Source organism: Thalassophryne amazonica, chromosome 7 (assembly GCF_902500255.1).
Source record: "Thalassophryne amazonica chromosome 7, fThaAma1.1, whole genome shotgun sequence".
Lineage (NCBI taxonomy): Eukaryota > Metazoa > Chordata > Actinopteri > Batrachoidiformes > Batrachoididae > Thalassophryne > Thalassophryne amazonica.
This window is the reverse complement of record NC_047109.1, coordinates 93,732,322-93,756,105: the sequence shown is the minus strand read 5'-3', so window position 1 is coordinate 93,756,105 and position 23,784 is coordinate 93,732,322. Positions and strand designations below refer to the sequence as shown.

General features: G+C 40.7%; 1 protein-coding gene across 1 annotated transcript in view; it reads left to right on the top strand.

The window, feature by feature from the left end:
• The window catches only part of kcnn4 (potassium intermediate/small conductance calcium-activated channel, subfamily N, member 4), an 88,250-nt gene that overhangs the window by 38,871 nt on the left and 25,595 nt on the right, over positions 1-23,784 (top strand). Inside the window, exons 2-5 of the mRNA XM_034175096.1 lie at positions 1,398-1,493; positions 4,864-5,300; positions 13,428-13,566; positions 23,198-23,308. Of these exons, the coding sequence (XP_034030987.1) occupies positions 1,398-1,493; positions 4,864-5,300; positions 13,428-13,566; positions 23,198-23,308 (783 nt within the window). The remainder of the gene's footprint in view (positions 1-1,397; positions 1,494-4,863; positions 5,301-13,427; positions 13,567-23,197; positions 23,309-23,784) is intronic.

Sequence of the window (23,784 nt, the reverse complement as noted above, 5' to 3'; positions counted from 1 at the left end):
CTGACATTCCATCAAGATGTAAGTGATACTTCTCATCGGGGTCTTCCTAAGTAGCCACTCATTTCTCACCGTTCTGCCAGCGATACCAAAGGATCCTCCGAAGAGACCTCATACCAAAGACATCTAGTCATCAGCTTAAATCAGTGTTAGTGTCCAAGTCTCACAACCAGATAGTAAGACAGGAACCGCCAGGATCCTAAGGACTTGGACCTTCCTTCTTCTGCGCCAAACACCTCTGACCAGGGACCTCATGACTCTTTGAACTCTTACCAGGACTCTCCTGATCTTGAAGGCCAAGGACTCAGACTTTAATGTCACTGCAGAGATAAAAGAATGCCTTGACATGTTCAGCACTATCAGGACACAGAAACACTTGTGATGGCTAAGTGTAGAAATCCATTGAAAGCCTGGATCCTAAATCTTGTTCCTCAACAATGGCAAACCAAGATACTCTAATAAAAAATTACACACACAAACATTATAGCATTTTGGAAAATTGCTCTTATTCTTAAAGGCTTTATCCATCAAATTTAGCACCAGTTGACATATTTTCATGCATCCCAGCCTCGGGTTTATTCCATTTCAGGTTAATCTAGTTTTTAATAGTTTGCAGGACATACCATATGATATATCTATATACAACTAACATTACTTCAGGTACAGCACACTGTCTGTTGTTCAGTGTTTCTATAAGGTGTAACCTCTTTCTTGGTTTATCCAAACTGGGTTACTGGTTTACTGGGGTATTTGAAAAGAGCACATCCTAAGTTTATTTTATTGAATACTGTTGTTCAACAAATAAACCGCATGAATATTTTCACATGTGCAGCTTTTACGACTATTTGACTGATCGTTTGGCAGACAAGAAAAACCTGTTTTTCTTCCCTACGTATTAGCCATCTTGTTACTCTAAAGTTTTACAATGTGTACAGTACAACAGAAGGCTCCTGTGTATTTACTGCTTAGACACGAAACCATTTGACTTATCTCAGCCTCATCTGTTTCCTGTTATGCATGTTTTTACATTTGCTACAGATTTATGACCTTGTTTTGAACTGATCGATAGTATCACTGTCTACTGCTACCTTTTGGTCACCTGGGGTACATTGTTGGGAAAAAATAGGTCAAGATAAATGGTAGATGTGGCATGCTTTGGCACATTTTACTTTTTGACCACATCACACTATTGAACTGTCTTCATCAGATTTGTTTTGTATTTTTGCTTCTCTCATTGGGAAAATAGGTGATTTGAATCTTTCCAGTCATTGTGTCAGTATTGACAGGTGACCCGAGAGTTCAAAGGTTCTTTAATATTGAAACCCAGCAATAGAAAGGAAGAAAATCCTGGGGTTTGCTGAAGATCTACTTTTTTTAATGCCTTGTCTTTTTGTTTGCAGGACTCAGAGATTGCCTTGATCATCAATTGTTCCATCAGCCTGTCCACTGGGTGTCTCCTGATCTTTATTGTAGCTTTTCATTACAAGGATATCCGGGTGAGTTTGTTCCCAACATTATGGAAACCTTCAATGTGCGATGAGTTGAGTCCTAGGTGGATCTAGTTTGCTGGCATGATGGAGCTGTAGTGCTCACCCCCCCCAACACACACACACAAAAGCCCTGTCATAAACCACCCAGAAATTTGACGTTTGCCGTTCAAAGTCCATTGCTTGGGCAGCACAGTGACTTTCAAAAGGATCAGTCATAGCCTGCTTTTATCTAAAATACCATCTTTTAACATCTCTCTGGAGGCAGTGGGCTGGTTTGCATCATATCTTCAGGACAGAGAACAGTGTGTTAAAGTAGCTCAAGATAAGTCCTCATTCTTAAACATTTGACAAGGCATACCACAAGGCTCTATACTGGGACCCTTGAATCCCTTGTGTTTATTTCTGCATCCAAATACACAACAACCCGGCATTTTCAGCAAATAAATAAATAAATAAGCTGGATTTACATGCCAATAGTTTGACAGCAAATGCTATTTTGGCCCCAAGATGGCACTATGAGTCATATAGCTGTTTTTTTTTTTTTGTTTTTTTTTTGGCTGTCATGTTGCTACTCTCTGTATAAAGGGACTCTAAACCCCGCCTCTCGCCCCAATGACCACTGGGATAGGCTCCAGCTCCCTTGTGACCCTTAATTGAAATTTATGGGTATAGAAACTGAATGAATAAATGAATGAATCCTTTGCTTTGGTTTCTCACCACCATTCTCTGTCTGATCTGGTCCTACAACATTCCAGTTTCTATCATAACCATGAAATATTGTTTGTTTTTTGTACTGCATTGAAATCAAGTGAACAAGTTCACACCAAAGATGTTAGGCACCTCACCTCATAAAACTGAGAAACAAGAGGATGAGAGTCTAACTTTCAGTAAAAGTGCAGGGGAATAGAGTGGCTTCCATCCTGACTGTGCACTTTTTACTATCTTACACCATGTAAGCTTTTGAATGAATGGATGTTGATGGATGTTGATAGGATGTTTTGTTGATAGATCCGATGCTCAATGTCTGTGTCTGTCTGTCTGAATAAATTCATTCATTCATTCATTCATGTAAGCTTTGCCAGATTTTCTAAATTTGCATTTGTGTCAAGTCAGAAGGGTAATTGTCATGATTTGTTAAACAACTGCTATCTATAGTTCTTTCTGATGTGTATTATATGTTAACTATTAACAAAATGTCTTACTTATTAACAAAATGTCCATATTAGGCACTTGAGATTTAATTTCATATCCATATTTACACATTTACTATACATTTGCCCCACCACCAAATAATACTCATGCCCCCACAGAGAGAAAACCCAGAGAGCCGCCACTGGACAACATTTACAGTCAGTTATTTGCAGGATGTAACTTGTTATTTTTGGTGCCTTGTTGACATGATACGACTTTGTAAAAATGATTTGTTAGAACAGTCATTTCAGAAGGTGCTCTCGGTCCACTGATGTTTGCGTTAACACTGATGTTTTGTGGTGCATTTGCTAAACACATTAAAAAAAAAAAAATCCTTGGATGCAAACCTCAGTGTACATAGGCGTGTAGAAAGTTGCAGCTGTGATATGATTCTGATCCACATGGTCCAACACGTTTTGTGTGAATTTTTTAGTCTCCCCTTCATGCTCTGTATAAGTAATGAAAACTGGGTGCCGGAAATACTTCATGCATGTACACTAGTAATAAAGAAGTAATGAAACAGTTATAAAAGCTGTAGGCCTACTACTGTATTTTACAAGACCGGTGGCTTGTGACAGGCTACAGAATTTTCCATTTTGGTTGGAATGGGCATGCGTTCTGTTTTTTTATTTGTAGTTCATGTATGTTTATGATAAGAGGGGTCTGCACCCGTGCTGAGAGGAGATAACAAGAAGCAGGTTTACGGCGGAGCCTCAACATTCATTTAGAAACGCTGAGTGCCTGGTGTAGCCACGACAGCAATTTAAATCAGAAGACAAATAAAACTTTTTGTAAGTTACATGAGGATGGAACGTGAAAGCTCATAACCCTGTTTATATTGTGCCCTCTTGAAAACAATCCTGAGATAACGTATGGATCTTGTAAGAAGGGAATAAATGGCTGCACTACTATTATTATTATTATTAGTAGTAGCAGTATTATTGTAAAAAAAAAAGCCACACATATTTTCAGAATTTAACATACTTATGACTTTAACGAACTATTTGGATGGTTAGGGGGTCACAGAAAACAATATTTCAGCTGCATACTGGAAAAAAAAAAAATCAAAATAGACTTTCCAGATCACTCATGCCATATTTTTAAACGAGGATCGTGTTAAAGCTCAAGGTCCCAGCTTTTTTGAAATGTGTTGCAGGCATGCTTTTCAAAATGAGCAAATATTTGCACAAAAACAATAACGTTTATCAGTTTGAACATTAAATATCTTGTCTTTGTGGTATATTCAATTGAATATAGGTTGAAGAGGATTTACAAATCATTGTATTCTGTTTTTATTTACATTTTACACAACATCCCAACTTCATTGGAATTGGGGTTGTACACAGAATAAAAATAAATAAAAATTCACTGTAAACAACGTGCACAGTTAAACAGTTAGCAGTTTATGTCATGCTTAGTTTTTTAAAAATAATTGCGTCAATGCATAATGGGCAGACCACATTTCTCTGCTATTTTGCGGTGAGCACAAAGTACATTTTGGTGCAACTCATGATCACTGCTGTTCATGATGTGTCATGCTGTGTCACACACACACACACACACACACACACACACACACACACACACACACACACACACACACACACACACACACACACACACACACACACACACACACACACACACACACACACACACTTCATGGAGTCTTTGTTGGACAATGCACAGCTGTCTGTGTGCGCTCTATGTGCACAGTTGTGTGCTGCCGGCAAAATGCAGCATAATTATAAACCAGTTTGCTTAAATATCATGGCTGGAACAATAAATGGCTGAAATAGGATTTTGTTTTTTTAGTGCAACTGGGCATGCTCAGTTGATGCAAAGTTGATGGATAAGGAAGCAGAAGGTGCATTACCTGCAAGTGGCTGAATGAATATAATTTTGCATGAGGATCATGAACACAAGCAAAATCTTCATGTAGATACTGCTGTCTTTGTCATACTACCACCCACGATTACAAAATTGCGCAATGATTCTTCTTAAACATCCCCGCAAAACTGTCTCCATCCCAACGCACAAAAGTGTGGATAGCCCAAGCAATTTAGCATGTGTTATCAGATTTTAGTAAATCAACCCTTATGTGTTTTTCATGTCAGAAGAATATTTTTGAAGTATCACAGAGACCACATCCCTTAAATATGTACTTGCTTTGATTGTCTTTCAGCTGTTTGTCATTGACCACAACCAGGTAGACTGGCGCATTGCCATGACCAGCCACAGGGTTCTGGTGATCACATTGGAGCTGTTGGTGTGCACCATTCATCCTGTTGGCACATACTGGGAGGTGAGCCTCCCTGTCAACTCCTCTTCCTCAGCACCTCTCTGTGTTTTGCACCATCACGGGCAGACGCTGATGGACGTGGAGCTTCTGTTATCAGTGCTGATGTTCCTCCGCCTGTACTTGGTGCACAGGGCCATCCTGCTGCACAGCAAAGTCCTGCTGAGCGCCTCCTACAGGAGCATTGGCTCACTCAACAACATCAACTTTACCTTTCGATTTGTTCTCAAGATACTGATGAACACATACCCAGCGCGTACGCTGCTCGTCGTTATCCTCTTCTTCTGGCTCATTGCATCCTGGATGCTGACACTGTGTGAGAGGTAGGAGGGAAAAGTGCATGTGTTCACTGAAAACAAATGGATTCAGGATAAGTGTGTGCTGCTCCCTGTCATACCTAAAGCAAAAAATTGGTATGATGAAATTTTGGCGCCTATGGCAGAATATAATCTTGAGCCCAACCAACCTGGACATGTCTATGGCTGGAAGCATAAGACCACAAAACCAAAGCTCCCCCCCCCCCCCAATAGGGACACTGTGAAAATACTCCTTTTTTATGATGCTGCAACACTTAACACATTGCACCTTGAAGACTGGAATTATGTTGGGAAAATAATTTGTAACTGAAAGCCTAAGACTGGAATTATGTTGGGAAAATAATTTGAAACTGAAAGCCTACCCACAGATAATGTCACAAGCCTAAACTGCTACATCTGGCCCATTAACCCATAGAGCCCTAATGATGCACTCTTCCATCCTGGTCAACTTTTCATCAAATGCCAGTCAATAGATCATATCTTTACAAAGTGTTCTAGACACATATTTCTCTCACATTCTGAAAGCTGAGACTGTTCTGAACATTTTGATATGCAACACATGGATATTGTACTTAAAGTACCTTATAAGTGGAATTTCTTAAGGTACTGTACGGTAAAACTGAGAAAATACCCTTCGGGTTCTAAGGGCTAATAAAATTACAACACCTAAATTAGCAACTGAATGCACCTGGGGTGCTGCACAATAAATACAATTCCCAAAGATTTGCCATAAGTGGAGGTGAAAGAGTTGTGTTATTACTGAATTGAAGCACAACAGAACGTTGTAGGTAGGTCCAAAGGCAATGCATTCCACATTTTAGGTGCCACCACCTTGAAAGCACAGTCTCCACTGGTCTTCAGTCTTGTCCTAGGCACAACCAATAGGCCCAGGTCCGAAGACCTCAGAGACCTACTTGTCACATATGGATGTAATAGCTCGGTGATATAAGATGGCATTTGACCATGCAGAGCTCTAAAAGTCAGTACTAGAATTTTAAACACCTTCTTTGTCACTGTTTTTTTTAAAAAACATTTTCTAATGGCCATTGTTTGTCTTGTGTTTAAATTTCAGACTAGCTAGCTGACTCACATCATAACATGACCCCCAAGGAAACAGAGAAGATTGGCCAGAACATCAGTTACCTGTGCTTTTGTGGGAAGGCCTTTTTAGTCCATTGGCCAAGCAGGTTTTCGGTACCACTTAAGGGGAAGAAATGACACTTAGAATCCAGCCTCAGTGTATGGCCTACACAAAAATGTATTGTAGCGGGATGAAAGTCCCGGGTCCCAATTGAAAAGATGTTCCTGCTAGCTTGGCTAACGGGGAGTTCCCCTTTGGCTGACCTGGTAGAGGAACGGTCTTTTGTGCGAGCCACGTGGGTTCGATCCCCACCGTCGTCCCAGCCACGAAGGTCCTGCTGCTTCAATCTGGCGTCACGAACAGGATGTGGATCACAGAGTATGCTAACAAGCACCTGTGACTTCGGGACGAAGTCAAAAATGGTGGGGAGATGTGTAGCGGGATGAAAGTCCCGGGTCCCAATTGAAAAGCCGTTCCCGCTAGCTTGGCTAACGGGGAGTTCCCCTTTGGCTGACCTGGTAGAGGAACGGTCTTTTGTGCGAGCCGCGTGGGTTCGATCCCCACCATCATCCCGGCCACGAAGGTCCTGCTGCTTCAATCTGATAGCCATCCCAGGGTGGTAGCTGTAGCCAGGCAGGGGTCAGTGAAGAATTACACAGAGGTCAAACTTTAAAAATGCTCCAGTCATGTTGAAAAGTATATCACATTGCTTGTCTGATCATAACGATTCCAAAAAGGTATAGTTTGGACTATCTATGACAGAATATTCTGGAGTTATGGGGTAAAAACAGCAAAAATGGTGACAAAGGTCAAGTTCAGTTTGTACGGGGTCAAAATTTAAATTGCTCCAATTTCAGTAAAAAAAATGATGCAAATTATTATTTGGGTTAATAGGGTTCTAATAAGGAATAGTTTGCACCATCTGTCATGCTTAGTTTTCATGTTACAGGGTAACATATGTCACATGTCATAGAATCCAATGGATGTTGACCTTGTTTGACCTTTACTTTGGAGATCCAACATTCAACACAGTCAAAACTATTCCATTTATTAATACTTTTATTTCAACCAATAATTTGCATCATTTTTTTTTAACTGAAATTGGTGCAACTTTAACTTTTGATCCCTGTACAAACTGAAACTGATCTTTGTCACCATTTTTGCCATTTTTACCCCATAACTCCAGAACATTCCGTCATAGATAGTCCAAACTATACTTTTTGGAATCGTTCTGATCAGACAAGTAATGTGATATAGTTTCCAACATGCCTGGAGCATTTTTAAAGTTTGACCTCTGTGTAATTCTTCATTGACCCCTACCCGGGTACAGCTACCACCCTGGGATGGCTATCATACTTTTTTGTGTAGGCCATGATACACTGAGGCTGGATTCTAAGTGTTGTTTCTTCCCTTTAAGTGGTACCGATTAGGTCAAAATTTATGACTGGCTCATGGACTATTTAAAAAAATTTATCATAAAACCACATGTGCTCGATAAACTACATGTTTATTTATTTAGGATATAGTTTTTTAATACACTTGAATATGTTTAAAGTTTTCTGTTAAATGTCTTCAAAATCTAACAAGTCAGTGACTGTGCATCTTGAAACTGCATTGTTAATGGAGGTGTTTAGACCTGAAATGCTTTATTTTAGACTTCTGTGACATGACGGGAAGGTGAGGGTCTAGTGGTTAAGCGTTGGGCTTGAGACCAGAGGCTCTTCGGTTCAAACCCCAGCCTGACCAGAAAATCACTAAGGGCCTTAGTCCCCAAGTTGTTCCCGGTGTGTACTGAGCGCCTTGCATGGCAGCACCCATTCACACAAACACACTGATTACATGATGCTTGAAAGCATTTTCTGTTGGGGTTGGGGGGGCACTACAAGGTTTGTCAGTCTTGACTGCATACAAATAATGCAATTCATCTGTTAAAGTACTTGCAGGAAGCTTACATTTCTACTTATGCAAGAGAAGAAGGAAACGCCGGGCATCAGAGTACTTATCTCAGAGTGCAAGCAAATTTTGCAATAAACACAGAGAAAGTAAATTTGATATGCTTTGTGAGAGTGGTGACCATAGATCACTTCCCAAGCTGATGATGCTAAATGGACTGGATTTATATAGCGCTTTTCCATTTGCATCCGATACGCAAAGCACTTTACAATAATACCCCACATTCCACCTGATGTGAGGGTGCTGCCATACAAGGCGCTCAATACACACCGGGAGCAACTAGGGATTAAGGACCTTGCTCAAGGGCCCTTAGTGATTTTACGGTCTGGGTGGGTTTTGAACCGAGGATCCTCTGGAGTGAAGCCCAACACTTAACCACTGGACCATCACCTCCCAACTGATGGTGTGATTGATGGTAAACTTTTGCAAACAATTTGACAATTTGGGAGACTAAACTAAGACTTTAATAATCAATAATCAGATGATGACAATCGATGACAACAGCAACAACATCAACATCACTAATAATAATAATTAGGGAATAACCGTGTTGTGTCTGATGATTTGCAGACGTTCATGCTGGTTATACGGTCGCAAATTGAGTTTTAAACGGATATTTGCAACGGTAATCCAGCATGAACGTCCGTAAATCATCAGACACAAGGGGATTATTCCCATTCTAATCCAATCCGGTTGTTAAGCGCTGACGTAACGCTTCACGTGATAAATCTGTTTCCTGTTTCCGGGTCCAAAGACCTCCAAGTTTACAATTAAAGTTACATCTGTTTGATCCTTTTAAGGATTTACAGTTTAAGTTTAGTTTGTGTTTACAGTGTGCGCAAGCCTCCGTCCCTCCCTTCTCCGCCTCCACCTCCGTTAACCACATTCGTCTGGTTCTATGGTCAGAACACTTAATAAAACTTTTTTTTGTTTTACTTTACATATTTTATTATGCACAGGTAAAATATACATGTCTGTTTGTTAATAAATTTTTTTATTACAATAAACAGGACATTAATGCGCAAACTTCACTTTCTCCCCGAACGACATGAACAGGAAGCGATCGCAGCTCACAGCAACTCCCATTGAAAATAATGGAGAAACAACCTGAGCGTCTGACATTTTTACATAAAACAAATGCAGTAACAACGTCTAAAAACCCAGTTAATATATCCAGGAGAGTTTTAGGCACAATATACAAAGAGTTTTATGTTGCAATGTTAATGCTGTTGTCCATGTGCAATGGTGTAAGTGCAGCCTGATCAGATCGTCTCAGTGCAGTTCTCAATGTTAATGACAGCGCGCCTTTTTTGTTTGGAGCCGGAAGTTGAAAATCACATAATGCGTTACGTCACACTTAACAATCGGATTCCATCATTTGCACGGTTTCTTTTCTGTAGGTAATTTGGTCGGCGAGGCTTACCGTCGAGGCAGCGTCGCTCCAACAGCGGTGAGGACGCAGAGTAATCCATCAAATGTGAAAATCCATCAAATGTGAAATGGTAATTCTGTATCAGAATCCACATCAATACTTTCGTATGGTATCTTAAAATCACCCATTTCTGCATCATCATTGCTACACGACTTTTGCTCTGAGCTGAAACCGCCATTATTGACATCTGCGTAGCAGTACACGGTTAGGACACAAAGTAATACATGAAATGTGAAACGACTGAATATTTTGCGACGTTACACCCGATATTATACGGCCTGAAATCTCACGCAATTAACTAATCAGATTTGCGGAAAAAATGTAATTGGATTAGAATAATAAATTAAAATAGCACTTTTAAGGAAAATAATTGAAAGTGCTCTCCATGATTGAACATTAACATACAACAGTAAAATCCTAAAAGTTTAAATATACATAAGAACAAATGAAAATCCAGTATAAATTACAAATATACCAACAAATATTGTTAAATTGTGATTAAAACATTACATGCTAAATTATACGCAAAAGAAAATAAATGTTTTCGGATTAACCTTAAACATGTCAGCTGATGTAGACTTTGTAATATCAAGTGGTAAGCTATTCCCTAAAGTAAGAGCAAAGTATGCAAATGTTCCAAATCCTGCCAACTTCTTCTAAACCCAAGGAACACAGAGCAAGCCCACATCTTGAGACCATAGGGCACAAGAAGAAACATAAAGCATCACAAGTTCTGCAAGATGGATAAAAAATCTTTACACTTGCTCTGAAGGTCAGAAGAAGCCAATGAAAAGAGGCCAAAACCAATGTGATATCATCAGATCTCCTGGTTTTAATCACAACTCTAGCAGTGATATTCTGAATGATCTGAAGATATCTCATAGTCTGATGTGGCAAACCAGAAAATAAAACATTACAGTAACTAATTCTGGAGGACACAAAAGTTTGAATGAGAATTTTGTCATCTGCCATACAAGAAGGGTCTAATCAATAAGAATTGAATTGAATTGAGGAATAGTATGATTATGTGCAAAAAATTGTCTTTAATGTTTCCTCTCTGAAAGCACGGGCAAAAAAATCTAAATGCTGGCTTCATTCTGCAAAAGGAGTGAGTTCCTGCAAGTGACATTCTCAACTGATTTGTGTCCCCACAACATGCATAGCTGCATCCAAGAATGCACTCAAATCAGTCAGTCTGGGTAGTTTTAAATTCCTCCTTAAACCTTGATGGTCAATTTGACTTTCCTCCTCAGAGTGAATTTCCAGTCATCATTTTCGATTGTGTTACTCCAACAAATTGCACTTTAATGTAAGCCAGCTTCAGCCCAATCCTCCACTGTCTGTCTGAATAATGAGAGGACTTTTGTTTATATGGACTTTAATCAAAGGTTCATTTTTCACATTTTCATTCATGTGTGTTTTAATTTGTCAAAGGTAATTTTAAAAAAGTGATACTTGATAGTTGATCAAACCTTTTTCACATTGTTAGTTTTTATAAGTGTTGGCACTTGTTTAGGAGGCAGATGAAAACACTCAGCTACCTCTGTGTGGTTGATACTGTCTTTTCCAAATGTATGGTTATACAACTTCATGGGAGAACAGCAAAGATTTTCTTCAAAAGAAGTCATGAAATTTCAGATAAAGTTGGCAGATGGGAGAGTCAGCCTGAAATGTGGAGTGGTAATATGAAAATCTTTCTCTGTGCCACTCCACCGTGCAAAACACAAAATTGGCTTTTTGCACAGCTGCTCCAGTTACAGCGAGAGAACCGTTTAACTCAGAGTTGCCAAGGGGATCTTGGTGGCTTCCCTCACTGCCCACTTGATACAGATTTACCACACAGTGCCATACTGTTTGTGTTTCTTAATGACTGATGTACATACAGTCCAAGACATATACAGTGGACCCAGAAAGTATTCACAGCGCTTCACGTTTTCCACATTTTATTATGTTACAGCCTTATTCCAAAATGGATTAAATCTATTTTTTCCCCCTCAAAATTCTACACACAACACCCCATAATGACAACATGAAGAAAGTATTTTTTTTTTAAGTATTCACACTCTTTGCTCAGTACTTTTTTGATGCACCTTTGGCAGCAATTACAGCCTCAAGTCTTCTTGAATATGATGTCACAAGCTTGGTGCACCTATCTTTGGGCAGTTTTGTCCATTCCTCTTTGCAGCACCTCTCAAGTTCCATCAGGTTAGATGGGGAGCATTGGTGCACAGCCATTTTCAGATCTCTCCAGAGATGTTCAATTGGATTCAGGTCTGGGCTCTGGCTGGGCCACTCAAGGACATTCACAGAGTTGTCCTGAAGCCACTCCTTTGATATCTTGGTTGTGTGCTTAGGGCCATTCTCCTGTTGAAAGATGAACCGTCACCGCAGTCTGAGGTCAAGAGTGCTCTGGAGCAGGTTTTCATCCAGGATGTCTCTGTACACTGCTGCATTCATCTTTCCCTCAATCCTGACTCGTCTCCCAGTTCCTGCCACTGAAAAACATCCCCACAGCATGATGCTGCCACCACCATGCTTCACTGTAGGGATGGTGCCTGGTTTCCTCCAAACATGACACCTGGCATTCACACCAAAGAGTTCAATCTTTGTCTCATCAGACCAGAGAATTTTGTTTCTCATGGTCTGAGAGTCCTTCAGGTGCCTTTTGTCCAACTTCAGGCGGGCTGCCATGTGCCTTTTGCTAAAGCTTCCGTCTGGCCACTCTACCATACAGGCCTGATTGGTGGATTGCTGCAGTCCTGGTGGATCTGAACTTCTTCCATTGATGGATGATGGAGGCTACTGTGCTCTTAGTTCTTAGTAAAAGTAAGACCCTTCGGCTGCTCCCTTGTTTGCACTCGGGGTCGCCACAGCAAATCCGAGGTAGATCTGCATGTTGAATTGGCACAGGTTTTACGCCGGATGCCCTTCCTGACGCAACTCCACTTAACATGGAGAAATGTGGCAGGGGTGGGATTTGAACCGGGAACCTGCCGCACCGAAACCAAGTGCACTAACCACTTGACCACCACCCCTGCCACTCTTAGTTCTTAGCATTTTTTTTTTTTTTTAGAAATTTGCAAAAAAACAAACAAACAAACAACAACAAAAAACTTTTTTGTACATTGCCATTATGAGGTATCGTGTGTAGAATTTTGAGGAAAAAATTAATTTCATCAAATGTAGAAAAAGTGAAGTGCTGGGAATACTTTTTGGATGGACTGTATGCAGTGGCTTGGAAATGTTCATGTATACATCCCCTGATTTCTTTAAAGAAAAGTGATTATTTTTGTGAAATATAATCTGTATATGTAACTTTTTCAATTACCTATCTCTTAAATTTGAGGCCATGCAAATAACAGTGATTCCTAAATGGTTAATGTGGTATTTTTGTTAAACCCCTTGAATTAAAGGTAAAATTATACACTACAAGCAAATCTTGATTGTTTCATTTCCATTCCATTATGGCGGTGTACAGAGGCACAATTACAGAAATTGTGTTGCTGTACAAATACTTATGGACCTGACTGTAGATATTCAGGTGGGAAACTGAACCTGGTTTTATTTGGGTCTTTGGTAAAGGTTTGTTGTGGTAAGATTATAATAATGATTTCTGTGTACTGACTGAACTATGGCTTGAACCCTAACGCCGCTGACCCCCTTACAGGCAGACCAAAGAAGCGTCCACGGGCCATATGGACATGGCTCTGTGGCTCATAGCCATCACCTTCCTCACAGTGGGCTATGGAGATGTGGCACCCAAAACCAGCTGTGGTCGGGCCGTGTGCCTCTTCACCGGTGTCATGGTAACTCTTGAGCAACAAAATCAAGAAAGTGGAATTGGTTTAGACCAAGGGTGGGCAATCGTGTGCCATGAAGGGCCGAAGCACTGCAGGTTTTCCTTGCTACCAGTCACCTCAGCAGGTGATTTCATTAATGTTCAGGTGTTTCAGCAGGTGATTTCATTGACAACCAGGTGGTTATGTTCAAGGGAGAAGCTCATCATCAACCCACCTGCTGAGGTGATTGGTTGCAAGGAAAACCTGCAGTGTCTCTGCCCTCATTGCCCACCCCTGGTTTAGACAATTTTCATTCTCAGGCACAATGTGACACAACCATTTAGCTGTCTGTTCTGGCATTTACTCTGTCAGTTCCATAAGAGGCAAAAACAAGAAGTTAAAGATATTCCCACCACCACCACATTTTCTTCAGATATTCTTTACTCTACATGTGAATTTTTACATCACTTTAAATTCCTCTTCTGTTTGGTTGTGTGATCAATGCCCATGCATTCAATTATCTTCTGGTTAACTCTGCTTGACCTCTTGGAAGTGTCTTTTGTTTTATTTTCTTTCAGTTCTATTCCATTTTGTTATGCCTTGCTGCCATTTCTTTCTGTTTCATTATGTTATATTTTTTTCTGTGTTTTTGAGTTTGGGTGGTGCTGACCAGCTTTTGTCTGTGTGATACAGTGAGGAAAATAAGTATTTGAACACCCTGCGATTTTGCAAGTTCTCCCACTTAGAAATCATGGAGGGGTCTGAAATCTATGATTTTTTAATAATTTATTTGTATGTTACTGCTGCAAATAAATATTTGAACACCTACCAACCAGCAAGAATTCTGGCTCACACAGACCTGTTAATTTTTCTTTAAGAAGCCCTCTTATTCTACACTCTTTACTTGTATTAATTGCACCTGTTTGAACTTGATACCTGTATAAAAGACACCTGTTCACACACTCAATCAATCACACTCCAACCTGTCCACCATAGCCAAGACCAAAGAGCTGTCTAAGGACACCAGGGACAAAACTGTAGACCTGCACAAGGCTGGAATGGACTACAGGACAACAGGCAAGCAGCTTAGTAGAAGACAACAACTGTTATGATTATTTATTAGGAAGTGGAAGAAACACAAGATGACTGTCAATCTCCCTCGGTCTGGGATTCCATGCAAGATCTCACTTTGTGGGGTAAGGATGATTCTGAGAAAGCCCAGAACTACACAGGAGGACCTGGTCAATGACCTGAAGAGAGCTGGGACCACAGTCACAAAGATTACATTAGTAACACATGATGCTGTCATGGTTTAAAATCCTGCAGGGCAGCAAGGTCCCTCTGCTCAAGCCAGCACATGTCCAGGCCCATTTGAAGTTCACCAGTGACCATCTATATGATCCAAAGGAGGCATGGGAGAAGGTCATGTCAGATGAGACCGGAATAGAGCTTTTTGGAATCAACTCCACTTACCATGTTTAGAGGATGAGAACAACCCCAAGAAAACCATCCCAACCATGAAGCATGAGGGTGGAAACATCATACTCTGGTGGTACTCTTCTGCAAGGGGGCCGGACGACTGCACCGTATTGAAGGGAGGATGGATGGGGTCATGTATTGCAAGATTCTGGCAAACAACCTCCTTCCCTCAGTAACAGCATTGAAGATGGGTCATGGCTGGGTCTTCCAGCATGACAATGACCCCAAACACACAGCCAGGGCAACTAAGGAGGAGCTCCGTAAGAAGCATTTCAAGGTCCTGGAGTGGCCTGGCCAGTCTCCAGACCTGAACTCAATAGAAAAACTTTGGAGGGAGCTGAAACTCCAAACCTGAAAGATCTGGAGAAGATATGGAGGAGTGGACCAAAATCCCTGCTGCAGTGTGTGCAAACCTGGTGAAAAACTACAGGAAACGTTTGACCTCTGTATTTGCAAACAAGGGCTACTGTACCAAATATTAACATTGATTTTCACAGGTGTTCAAATACTTATTTGCAGCAGTAACATACAAATAAATTATTAAAAAAATTCATACATTGTGATTTCCGGATTTTTTTTTTTTTAGATTATCTCTCTCACAGTGGACATGCACCTAAGATGAAAATTTCAGATCCCTCCATGATTTCTAAGTGGGAGAACTTGCAAAATCGCAGGGTGTTCAAATACTTATTTTCCTCAATGTATACTAAAGGTGTCATTTTAGCATTTGCACAAGCTAATATTAATGTTTAGCCTGCATGGGGTAATGTATCCTAAAAACAAACCCATTTTCAGTAGGCCTGTTCAGTTATGACAAAAATCATAATCACAATTATTTTGTCCAAAACTGAAAACACAAATATTTTACATGATTTCTTTTCGACTTTGAAAACACCCTGCATTTCCAGAGCTAAAAACAACAACAACAAAAACCCCTTGCATTTAATCAATGGAATTTCTTTAAATATAACTTAAGTTTTAAATGTCACTAAACTGAAAAACAAGTTTAGAATAAATGTAAAACTATAACTTCCAAGCAAGCCATAAATGGGAAAAAAGTACAGTCTGGCATAACGTGGTTGAGACTAATGAAGCCTGAACTTGCTGTCCTTGTTGCAGTTACCAAGCAAGCTAAGGCTAACAGGCTAACTTTAGTTCCGGTGTTTGATTAACTGCGTGGTGGTTTTCTTAACGGGTGGCCTAGGTGCAAGTATTAAAAAACTAAGACTGGCTTATTGCCTCAGTAGCACTGCAGTGTAGCTAACATCTTCAAGCTATCATTACCTGCTAATTAGTGGTAATTGTCCTAACACACAAATTAAATAATACTAAAATTTCACTCAATGGAAATACTATAGCGCCTGCTTCGTAAGTGACCTGTGAGTACAATTAACTTCACAGCAAGCCATATTATCTGAGATATTTATCATAAGTGCACAGAAATGACAAACATGGTTGAGTCTGTAGCAACTAGTTGCAACCTGCTAACCTAGTAGAAGCTGCTACTAGCAGAATTGACCATCTGCGCTCACCACACACACCAACGGTGTGGTAAACCAGTGGAATTTGGTAAATCAATTTTTTAATCTTGATAATTGTCTCACAGACGTTTGTTCAAAATATAGCCAAGGAAACCGAGTGTTGCACAGGAACACGCTGAACTTTATTAGTGAGCACCATCCACCCCTTCAGGTCACCCAAGTTACTGCACCTCAGAACCTTCCAGATACCACAGTCCTTCCCTGTACACTTTAACTGCACCTGTCTCTTTTCTATTTATATATAAGTGAAGTTCCTTTTCTTTTTAACACACATTATTATTTACATTTCTCTCACAACATTCCATTACAAGTCCAGATGTTGAGGACGCACATTTCTCCTTGGACGCGCCACACGTTGTGTACCCACAGGATGTTCCACAGCTTGGTCCCTTTTCACCAAAACCTGAGGAACCTCATTTTGAGGACAAATGGTTTAACTGTTCCCCTGCAGTGTCAGTTGACTCATTCTTTGAATTATTCAGTTCATTGTCAAAATCAAAAGCAAAATGATGAACATCATCAATGACAATGTCTGGATTTGCTTTCCTTTTCTTTATTTCCAGTAACTGAGTCACATCTTTAGAGACAATTTCCATTTACCGACACCAAATAGGTAACAGGACCGAAAAACTGGGCAATTTCACCATTCACCCATTTCTCTCCTCTCTTGTAGTTTCTTACAATGGAGAAACTCCTGAGTCTCCTCTTCGCATTTGACTGTTTCTGAACATGTTGATCCTGGATAAATCGAGAGAAATTAGGTTTCAGCAAAGACAATCTGATGCGGACTGGTCTTTTCAAAAAGAGTTCTGCTGGTGTTTTTCCAGTTGTCAAGCATGGCATATTTCGATAACCAAACAAGAAATTTGCAATACAGTACTACACAGACATACCACTAAGTGCTCTGCTTTTGGCTGAGAACCTTTTAAAGTTTTGCACCAGCCTCTCTGCCAATCCATTTGGGATTGGGTGGTAGGATGGAGTTTTGATATGCTTAACAGCTTTCAGCTTCAGAAATGTCTCAAATTCACTTGCAATGACTTGAGGCCCATTATCAGTTACCACCTCTTTAAGCAACCCATAAGCGGACAAACAGGTTTCGCAAAACTTTGATTGTTTTGCACCTGGTAGTAGTTTACATATGAATATTTTCAGGCCATCGGGCATATGCATCCATCATCACAAGGAACATTTGCTTCTTAAGCCCCTTTCACACTGGCGTATTCGTAGAGCTGCGTATTGTGGCATACCGTCTATGCAGAGTTGAGCAGCTCTCCGCCGAGTTTTTGCTCCCTACACAGCAGTATGTTGAGGGCTACGCGCGTAGGACGGAAGAAATTAAACATGTTTAATTTTCTTCGGCGTAGAGCGCTGGACAGTTTTAAGCAGGTTTGCGCAGCACAACATTACTGCATGCAAGTCTGTGCAACACAGCGCTCCTGTACACAACCAACTGTGACTTTAAAATAAAAGCCTCGTCACTGAATGTCAGTGCGCTCATCAGACGACTTGATCGATCAGGTCTGATCAAACCTGAATAAGCGCTGTGAATCTTTAAAATAAAAACGCCATTGCTGCATGTCGGTGTGATCATCAGACGACCTGATCAAATCAGCAGACCTGATCGGAGGAACCGGAGCTTTAAAGTCACAGCGCATTAAAAACAGTGGACTGTATCATGAGGGTTTTCCAGTTGCATTACTGCCACGTATGTAGCCAAAGCTGCTATTTTCTGCCTCTGTGGAAATGTGCTCTGTTCTCTACTGCACGGTGTGGTGCGGCTCAGAAACAGAGTCATTTAACTTTTTTTTGTTTGTTTGTCTTGGTGGATCACTTTCATTGTGTACAGATACTGCTGAGTCTGGCTGTGGTAAAGGCTGCTGGGAATGAAGCGCTGTGACTCTAAATGATCTGGTCGTTCCAGCCTGTCGATGGCCGATTGGTGCGCCGCGCGCCCTCCGCCGCTGTGGGCCGTCTTTAAAAGGGTTTTAACACTCCTTAATCCGTGTGACACTGACAGAATCTTCACCGAAAGCCATCTGAATCTTTCGAATGGTTTCCAACTGGCTGTCTCTAACAGTTTCTGAAAAAAATGTCATGGAGCAAAGCGGCAGTCGCTCTGCCATTTCCCTGACAATAAAAATCCGACGAGGGGGGTGGACCAGTGCTCACTCAAAGCCTGCCCACAGGCGAATGACGCAACCGACAGGCGTGAAAAAGCTCACGCATGCGCACGAAGGTTCAAGCTTGGCTGATGCAATCACACGTGATTCAAATCCATATAGTTTTTGAAAAAAATAAAAAGGTCAGTTACTTTTTGGACAGACCTTGTATGTTTATAATGCATTTAACATCTCATTATAATCGTTCAGACGAGCTGCGCTCTGATGCAGTGCGCTGACACAACCACTCGTACTGTTCTTCTTTACTCGACTTGATGAGCTGCACGTAGTGTTAGCAAGCAGATCATGCCATGTTGCATGACATTTTTGCGTGAAAGATTTTTTGAACATTTCAAAATTCTCTTTGCGCAGTTGCATGCGGCAGCACCCCTCTCATATTCAGCCTACACCCATTAAAGACGAGTTTGCTCTCCTGCACGACACAGGTCATGCAAGTGCATGCATCAAAGTTGTGCAAGCGCCAACGCACCTTTAGACTCTGCAAAATCAAGGTGTATTCTCTCCCATGGACCTGAAGCCTGAGGCGGCGTGACAAGGCTGTTCCATTTCAAAGGCTTCTTGGAATGCGGCCAACGAATGCAGCCTTCTTGGGGTGTGAGGGATATAGCCAGTGTATCCTTCACACCCCAAACAATTCCAAGATTCATTGTACATTTTATTTGTTTGTTTGTTTTCAATGTTGTGCAGCAAACAAAAGACTCCAAGCTGTCATTGATAATTGATAAATTATCAATGACAGCGCGTGCTACAGCGCTCCAATACAAAAAGTTTTATTTAACAAAAGAAAAAGTGTAACGTTTTGGGTGGAAGCCCTTCATCAGACAAAGGGTTTCCGTCCTTGATGAGAGAGGACTGTAATTTTCAACATAGGTACACTTCAACTGTGATAGACAAAATGAGAAAAAAAAATCCAGGAGGATTTTTATTTATTTATTTATTAGTTTGACAGGGACAATGTACATTAATGAACATTTCTGTAAATGCACCAGAATTAGCCTTAGCGGCTATTTTTCATCTGCAGTCCCTGGACAGGTGATAGCAATCACCCTAAAAATAAGTGTTAGTTAAAATACATACATAAACACTTCACATTATATATATATATATATATATATATATATATATATATATATATATATATATATATATATATTTAAAATTAAACATGCAGGTTAAATATATTTTCTAAGAATATTCAGGAGATTTGGTGCTGACATGTTTGATGGAATCTTTGTTGGCAATGATAGAGGTCAAACATTTCCTGTAAGTCTTCACCAGGTTTGCACACACTGTAGCTGGTATTTTGGCCCATTCCTCCATGCAGATCTCCTCTAGAGCAGTGATGGTTTGGGGCTGTCGCTGGGCAACACAGACTTTCAACTCCCTCAACAAATTTTCTTTGGGGTTGAGGTCTGGAGACTGGCTTGGCCACTCCAGGACCTTGAAATGTTTTTAACGGAGCCACTCCTTCTTTGCCCGAGCAGTGTGTTTGGGATCATTGTCATGCTGTGTCAGGGACTGAGGTGGCGAGGCACAGCGGGCGGATGGACACAAATGCATGACTCAGATGTGGGTTAAGGAAAAGGCTTTATCCAAAAAACAGGCTCAGGTCGATACACAGGGTCACAAGCAGGCAGGCGGCAGTACAGACACTGTTGAGGCGGCGGCGTGGTCAGTGACAAGCAGAGTTCCAGAACGAGCAAACAGGTGTATCAGAGAAGGCAAAAACGTAGTAAAAAAACAAGCAGGGTTCAGGCACAGAGAAGCAGATTAACAGGCTCAGGCAGAAACGTGGTCAAGGACAAGCAGAGGTCGAGAACGGCAAAAACGCAGACTATGACAGGATACAGGTGGCTTGGAACGAGGCAGAATGCACAACGAACTAGCAGTGAGCTGTTGAAGACAAGGGGTTTAAATCAGAGGATAATCAGGGCGTGATGATATGCAGGTGCAGGAAAGAAGGCGTGGCTGAGTGAGACGAGTGGAGTGACAGGTGGGCGTGTCAGACAAAAGCAGGAAAAAGCGGAATATGACAGTGACAGAACAAATGTTAAACAATAAGGAAATAATGATACCTAGAATACAAATGTGGTAACAGAATAAACAAAGGCAGGAACAGAACAGAAAATTAAAGGGACCTAACCTAGATGAGAACTCAACATGTGGCAGGAGTGTACAGAAAACCCTGATTTACAAATGTGCTCAAGACAGTGACTGAATAACCAGAAAGTAAAGGATGAAGACTAAAGTAGAACAGAACTCAATAAGTGGCTGAAGTGTAACAGATAATCCTCAAAACTTAATGTGATAACACAGTATGACTAAATAAAAAGCAGAGACTAAACTATAACAGAACATAACGTGGCTGAAGTGTAACAGATCATAAAACCAAGACCAAAGTGGAAGAAACAGAAAATAAACATTCAGGGTCAGACAGAAGGCCAAAGAGAGGGAAACAGACAGAGACTGGGTGACAAAACCAGATTTGGGGCAGGTCCAGGGCTAAAACCTGACATGCTGGAAGACCCAGCCACATTGCATCTTCAATGCTCTCACTGATGGAAGGAGGTTTTGTCTTAAAATCTCATGATACATGGCCACGTTCATTCTTCCCTTAACACAGATCAGTCGTCCTGTCCCCTTTGCAGAAAAACAGCCCCAAAGCATGATGTTTCCACCCGCATGCTTCACAGTAGATATGGTGTTCTTGGAATGCAACTTAGCATTCTTCTTCCTCCAAACACAAGGAGTTGTGTTTTTACCAAAATGTTCTGTTTTGGTTTCATCTGACCACATAATCCCAATCCTCTTCTGGATCATCCATATGCTCTCTGGCAAACTTCAGACAGGCCTGGACATGTACTGGCTTAAGCAGAGGGACACGCCTGGCACTGCAGGATTTGAGTCCCTCTCTGTGTAGCGTGTAGCCTTTGTTACTTTGGTCCCAGCTCTCTGCAGGTCCTTCATCAGGTCCCTCCGTGTAGTTCTGGGATTTTTGTTCACCATTTGCATGATCATTTTGACCCCACGGGATGACATCTTGCGTGGAGCCCCAGATCGAAGGAGATTATCAGTGGTCTTGCATGTCTTAACCTGCTTGACTATTGTAGATTCACTCTTCCCAGCCTGGTGCACATCTACAGTTTTCTTCCTGGTGTCCTTTGACAGCTCTTTGGTCTTGGCCATGGTTGAGTTTGGAGTCTGACTGTTTGAGGCTGTGGATAGGTGTCTTTTATATAGATAACAAGTTCCAACAGGTGCCATTAATACAGGTAACAGGTGGAGGACAGAAGAGCTTCTTAAAGAAGAAGTTGCAGGTCTGTGAGAGCCAGAAATCTTGCTTGTTTGTGGGTGACCAAATACTTATTTTCCACCATAATTTACAAATGAATTCTTTAAAAATCCTACAATGTGATTTTCTGGAATTTTTTTTTTCTCATTTTGTCTCTCATAATTGAAGTGTACCTATATTGAAAATTACAGGCCTCTCTCATCTTTCTAAGTCGGAGAACTTGCACAATCAGGGACTGACTAAATACTTTTTTACCGCACTGTATATATATATATATATATATATATATATATATACCTACTTCATATGATGCCTGCATATGCAATGGCCTGCATATATATATGCCTTAAATTATGCTCCAAGCAGATAAGAGCCACAGCAGCACAGTTGGATATGGGTGCAAGTATGTATTTAACACCTCTGTGACAGAGTGAAAAACAATATTTTCCTGCTCTGTTTCTCCATCTTCGTTGTTTTTATAAGCTTCCCTCATTATAAAGGAAAACTTTCCACCACATCCATTTTTAGGTAGGTTATTGCCTTTGGCATCATTGCAACCACTGCCAAAGCCTGTGGGGAAAACTAAATAAAAAAGGAAGTCCCTGTGGGAGCCAACGTGTGGAGAGATGCTTACACCTATGACATGAGTGTAATTCTCAGTGATCAGTGACCTCTTGTGCTCAGCCGGTGCGTCACTGCAGCTGTAACTGAACACTGTGATACAAGCAGAGTTTGTATCTCCAGCATTAGACAGACATTAATAACATTTAAAACTTTGTGTTCCTCACTAATGCCTAATTTTTTCCCCTCTTTTTCTCACGCAATCTGAAAAAAGGAACACAGGTAAACATTTGTTTTTATTATTTTGTGTGGTGGACATTGTCATGTTATGCTTCATTGCATAGCAACAGCACGGAGGTCCATTTTTAACCTTTGACCCCTGCTTAAATATAACTTTGGGCAAAACCATATGAGGCACTAATATCAACACTGTGGGATTTTATGTTTTTTAATATTTTTTTAAATGTGCTTTCTTTCCCTCGAGGACAAAGCAGCCAGACAAATGATGCAGTTCTGAGTTTTCTATTGTTGGTGCCACTACAGTTTCCAGCTCTGATATTGCTCTGGATCTTGGAGTTGGTAACAGCTGTGTGTGCTTGCAGGGTGTAGCATGCACAGCCATGCTGGTAGCAGTTGTTACTAAGAAACTGGCGCTGAACAAAGGAGAGAAGCATGTGCATTTCTTCATGCTGGACATCCAGATCTCTAAAAGGGTAAGAGCAGTGCATGACGTGCTTTGGCCAAATCTGTATGATAACCATAAACAGTTTGTATTATGAAATAAATGGACACCTAAACAAAAAAAAAGCATAACTTGAGATATGATAACTTGAACAGTTATTGTGTGACATGACCTTTTTTTACTTAGACGCTGATTTTTTTTTATCGTTCACTCAGATAGATTCTCTGTCCTAATATTGTTTCTGCACGTTTCACTCGTATGTATACATACATTACGTTCTGTCTGTTGCTACGTGAGGATGGATGGATAGATAGATAGATAGATAGATAGATAGATAGATGGATAGATAAACAGTGGATATTAATGGACATAGTTACATGTAAATATGCCAGATTATAGCAAAGTGCTAATTTCCATCCGTAGTCCCAGTAACATAACAACAGACTAAAACCACACAACATACCAAATTAATCATGACAGAAAAACAATTAAAACAAAATACACATA